Raw genomic sequence first — 6,014 nt, forward strand, 5'->3', positions numbered from 1 at the left:
AAGACAAGACTGGAACTTTAAATTTATTTTAGAAAGATATGGGATCCCCACAAGGCCGCATCTAGATTATTTTACGGGAGGGCCAAAGTATACGGATCCTCAAGGATCATACAGTATAATTATTTTAAGGGTTATGAAAAGATATATTATACCCTTTTCTAATATAATCCAACTCTTGAATATTTCTTATAGCCACATGCAATGTTAAAAAATTCATGTAAATATCAGGTTTAAGAATAATTTTTAAATTAAATAGCTATGTCTTCCCATGGATTATACCACAAATTCTATAAACCAATATGATTTTTTTTATAAAAACAAATTATTCAAACAACTAAAATAAATTTTTATCCGAGCGAAATTCTAAGACCGACTACAAACCCAACCCAACCGACATTTGGTCGCAATAAGACTATAATAGATTTTTATTGCCTATATGGAGAAAGCTAGTTAAGCAACTTTTAATTTTTAAAGGCGATTTTTTTCACTTTGAGCGTAATATCTTGTACTAGTTGTGATGTTACAAGAAACAAAAAAAAAAAAAAAATTAATCAAAATAAAAAACAAGAAAAGAGCGTTAGTCAATTTAATACCTTTTCAGCTTCGTTCGTAGCTAAAATATTCCTGAATTAACTGAAACTGAAGGGTTCTAGTGTTGAGGTTTATTATCATAAATTTCTGCCTTCTTAGACAGTAATTTATAAATAATAATTAATTACTATGGTTACTTTTCTCCACATTTGTTTATAATACATAGATATCAATATTAATTTTTCTAAAGTGGTATAAATCAATGAACAAGTGATATTTTATGAAGATAATGAAATCGAAGAACACATTGTACATGAGTTTACGTAAATGTATGCGATTTTTTAAGAAAAAGAATGATACACCAGGTAAAGTATATTTGAAATTTATCTACAAGGGGAGGTCATGATGATGGGATTACCGATTTAACTAATGTGTAGGTCATACGGTTGGTAACGCGTATGTCTCACGCTCTAGAGATCGGGTTCGATTCCCGGAGACATTTAGCATTTTTTTTTTAATTAAAAAATTTTTTTTACTAATAAAAAATGTCTGCAGGGCCAAAAGAGTAAAGATAAACTATAGTATATACACAATTATAACAATCAGATTACATTTAAAAATCAAAATCCAATAATATAATTTTTGACTAATGTTGAGCAAAAAAAAATATTATGGTGCTAAATGTTAAACACTAGGCACTACGAGACATACTCTCCCATAAATATCGCGACACTGTGTGGACGTGGCATAATTGAGACAAGTATAGATTATATCTGACAGTGATTAAAATCACAAATCATAAGAAACTTTTCGATGCAAATCCGTAGATAATGTTTAATTTTAAGAAATTGGTGGATTATTCCAAAAGCAAAATCAACTTATATTTCATTTATTATTCCTAATAAACAGCACTACATATAATGGCTATTTGTAACATAATTGTTGACTAATGTTGAATAAAATAATATTTGTTATGTCGAATTAAATGCTGTTCGTTTATTACAAAGAAAAATTATTTTTAAAATAAATTGGCTATAGAGTCTGTTTTATTATCCTGGCTATTATACTGAGCAATTTATTATCATTTTTACGATTAATAAATCTCTGAAATTACCGTGGATTAGTTTTTCAACTATTCTGCGTTTTCTCAAAATGTTAATTATTACAGTTTTTTGACATTTTTTTACAACGAGCTCTCAAATTTAAAAACAATGATACATTATTTGGCATGTGAAATATATTAGATAACAATATAACAAATACATTATGTTTTCAGTCGTGATGTATTGGATTATATTGTAATAATTTTTATAAGTCGTTAACCTATTCATTTTTTTTAGGGTCTTCAAAGTGTTCATTAGTAGAAAAAAACACTTCTACAAAAAAAAATACCCTGGAGGCTCTATTAAAGACTTTGGAAGTAATGAAAAATGTAACAGATGAAATAAAAAATATAAATATAGAGATCCAAAATGGTTTAAAAGAAATTAAAAATACCTCGAATGATATCAAAATAGCTTTAGAAATAGTTCAAAATTCTACTGATAACATTAAAAAAGATTTGGAAAACTTGATGATAAGTTCCTATAAAAATGATGCAAATACCGATATAGCCTCCGAATCACGGAAAAATGAGGAAACTAATATAATGGGAAAGATTGAAAATGGTAAAAAAGTTTTTGTATTGAAATACAAAATTTTATATTCTAATCCTAATTAATAGTATTGATATCCACAGCATTCTGACTTATGACTCACGCGACATTATTTATTTTACTCAAGATGTATTGGGTTATATTTTAATAATTTTAAATGTCTAACTAATTCGATTTTCTTAGGGTGTTCCACATGCTCGTTAGTTGAAAATGACACAACTTCTAAAAAAAGTACTACAGAGGTTTTGTTAAAAGATTCGGAAGAAATTAACAATGCTTCTGAAGAGACAAAAAACAATTCAGAAGTTACCAAAATTATTTCAGAAGTAATTCGAAATTCTGTCGACCAAATCTTACAAGATTTGGAAAACTTCATGGGTTCCTACAAATATCACGGAATGATTGATTCGGATCCATCCTTGAAATCAAAATTTACATTAAACGATCATATTAAGATTGATAATTTAACAGCTGCTTCTTCTGATATAGCGTCTGTATTTAGAGCTGAGGAAGCTAATATAATGGAAAATAGTGAGACTACTATGCCTTGTCGGTTAGAAGGATATATTTTAAATTATCCAAATGATATGATGAAAGGTCGTTTATATAATTCATTAGATGGACTACACTACGAATTCGATTTAGTATGGGAATTTTAACTTAAAATTGTACTATATCATGAAATATTTTAATTATTTTTGTTCTAGGATGATATAATAAGTGAAAAATCTTTGATTCATTATTCCAAAACAGTACGGTTTTCGTTATCCTCATCAACGCCGCCCCTTGCAATCGATGTTGAAATTATGGGCGATCGTGAAAAAGCTTACATGGAAAATAATCGCCTAGTTGGATACCTTGCTTGGGTTTATAAAGATAATCAACATGGATTGGTATCATCACTTTTGAATGGATTGCGATACGATTTTTTATCTGTATGGAATCTTATAATATTTATAGTACTAAAATCATAATTTATTTTAATTATCTAATTTGCTTATTAGAAAGATATAATCTCTGCATTTGGATTTTTAAAAAGAGGAACGATTGTTACATTTCGTCTGGATGCATCCATTGATCCTCCAAAGGCTATCAAAATAAAAATAAAAGATGAGTTAATAAAACCTCCTATCATTACTGGCCCAGTTAATGGATATATTAGATGGTACAATCATAAGGCTAAGCGTGGGTCTATAGTTGATACCCAAAACTACCAAACGTTTAGTTTTGATTTAGTATGAAAGTTTAATCTAATAAGAAAAGTACTTTTATTGATTATAATTTTACTTTATTATTTTAGAAGAATGTCTTTGGAGACGAAAAAAACATATCTTGTTATAAGGATGTAATATTTAATATGGGCACTGTAGGAAAACGTCACATTGCCTTAAACATTCTAGTCAAAAATTAAAAAAAAAATATTGTTGCGTAGTATAAATATTGAAGTTATGTATTTGTTAATAAAATATTTTACGAAAAAAACAAATTGAGTATATTTACAATAACATACAATGTCACTATATCACTAACTTTTGGGAAAATTCCGCTTTCCATAGAGGATGTAATATTTTGTTATGGGCATTGTGGGAAACGTCGCATTGCCTTAAACACTCCAGTAAAAAATTAACAAATAAATATTGTTATGTAAAATAAATATTTAAATTTTTTTTTGTAAATAAAATATTTTATTCAATTAAAAATTTGTATACTTACAATCATATACAGATTGATCAGTTTATGATTAAAAGCTCAATTATTGGCAGGTTATAAATAAAATATTTTACTTTTAAATAGTTATTTTTCTCGAAAAATTAGATATATAATGATATTTTATCTTTTTCTTCTCTACTAAAGGCCTTGACTTGTCTTTGCAAGTCTGGTTTTCTCTGTTAAAAGCCAGTCTTTTCGTGTCTATGTATCGACTACAGTCAGCTTGTCTTATCGTTTCCTTTCCTCGGTCTGCCTCTACCTTTGTGTTCATTTATTTGTCCTTCAAATATATTTGTCATAAATGAATTGTGCCTTAGTAGGTGACTAAACATTTTCCTCTTTATTTCTTTTATGGTGTTTAACAGATTCCATTTTTCCTCATATTTTGTTTAATATATCTACGTTACTTTTCATTTCTGTTCAGCTAATTTTCGACAATCTTCATGTATGTCCACATTTCCATGGCTTCCAACTTCTTCTTATCATGTTCATTGATGGTCCATGTTTCACAGCCATATAATAATACGCTTTAGACATAGCTTTGACAAAATATTTTTTTCGCCTTTATATTAAGTTTTTTGTTTGTAAGTCGTTCCCTTTTTCGCATAAATGCTCTTTTTTCCATAGCTATTTTTGTCTGATTTCTATTGATGGTAGATCCATCACTAGTAAAATATTAGTAAAACTAATTAAGTAACTACAAGAAATTTATTATAAAATTGGAGAATCGAATTAAAAATAAAAGAGGATAAAATAAAATACATGGACGTAACTAAGATTAGCATAGAGGGGACATAGTGATATTGGAGATTATAATTTCCGGAGAGTAGATAATTTTTAAATGCCGAGGATTGTATATTAACAATGATGCAAATAACCACGCAGAATTATAACTAAGATTAGCTGGGGAAAACAGATATTATTTTGAATAGGTTACCATATTTAAATTGAAGATTTTATGATAGATGACAAAAGTTACTATTTACAAAGTACTGATAAACTAGTAGTCTTGTATGCTTGTGGATTGTGGGCTACAACAAAGTCTGATGAACTTAAAATGACGAACATTGAATGGAAGATATTAAAAATATCCTCTGAGTGTGTACCCGCCAAGTTTACGGTTATGTCCTGCCTTTTTGGTAACGCATAAGCAGTTGACATAATATTTAATATATATTAACGAGGTTAACTATCTCTACGCTAGCCAAGGCTTTACGCTGAGAAACGCTGAGCCTCCACAGTCTTGTTGATTATATTTTAAATATAGATAGACATATTCTTATGATTTTATTTTGACAAGTTTAGAGTGAGTTTTAAGGACATCGATATCGACTACAGGGAATTTATCGAAAATATTGTAACGTGACAAAAATTATCTATTCATTTTTTTGTCTATTTGTATATATATATATACAAAGAATGAGTACTGATAAACGCCGTTTATCAGTTAAATAATCATGAAAGGTGTTGTGATTTGTTTGTGCGCGTGCGAGATAGTCAGCTGTGTACTACTTCAGACCGGTTCATGGACGACATTTTTGTGTACATTCACCCCGCTCCTTTCCTATCTTGAACGTCATTTGTACTGCTCACCGCATACACATTCGCCTTATGATTTAAATTGTTCTTAGTAATTTCCGGCACTGGTCAATTAGTTTGATCCCTACTCTAAAAGCTTGCCGTGTTGTCGCCAACGGACCGCCGGGTCAAACGCCGGACGTTTTTTCGGAAATTAGTCATCGTCAGAACTGGTACGCTAATTTTCGTCCGTAGCGATGTGTTTTTTTTTAGTTGTGTGCGTTACCACTTTTTTATATTTCTATTTTTTTTACAGTGAGTGGCTGCTAAATTAATAATTTAATTTTTTTTATTGGCGTCGGCTGAACCTGCCTTCGGTTTCTTTAGCCCTTCGGGGCTGGTAATGTATATTTTTGTTTTTAATGTTTTGAGCCAGAATTTGTTTTTTTTTATTATTATTAGCGCGCCGTGCCATAAGCACTTGTGGAGAGTTTTTATTATTTTATTAAATTTTTTTTTAGGTGCCTCTATTTTTTAGCTTCGATGCGAAGCTGAGAAGGTATTGGTTTTACTAAGATGTGTTTTTTTTTTTTTTTTTTC

The 6,014-nt window shown here is 29.3% G+C and overlaps 2 protein-coding genes across 2 annotated transcripts in view; both read left to right on the forward strand.

Annotated features, from left to right (window-relative positions):
* LOC126894232 (NK-tumor recognition protein-like) overlaps window positions 1-6,014 on the forward strand; it is a gene marked incomplete in the record, with an annotated part of 135,127 nt that overhangs the window by 75,792 nt on the left and 53,321 nt on the right.
* On the forward strand, window positions 266-3,801 carry LOC126894238 (uncharacterized). Its single transcript, XM_050665099.1, has 6 exons — window positions 266-896; window positions 1,872-2,198; window positions 2,370-2,830; window positions 2,894-3,121; window positions 3,191-3,421; window positions 3,487-3,801. The coding sequence occupies exons 1-6, from the start codon at window positions 812-814 to the stop codon at window positions 3,595-3,597; spliced, it is 1,443 nt and encodes a 480-aa protein (XP_050521056.1). The 5' UTR covers window positions 266-811; the 3' UTR covers window positions 3,598-3,801.

Source organism: Daktulosphaira vitifoliae, unplaced genomic scaffold, assembly GCF_025091365.1.
Source record: "Daktulosphaira vitifoliae isolate Bord-2020 unplaced genomic scaffold, ASM2509136v1 Scaffold_1, whole genome shotgun sequence".
In the NCBI taxonomy this organism is placed as follows: domain Eukaryota; kingdom Metazoa; phylum Arthropoda; class Insecta; order Hemiptera; family Phylloxeridae; genus Daktulosphaira; species Daktulosphaira vitifoliae.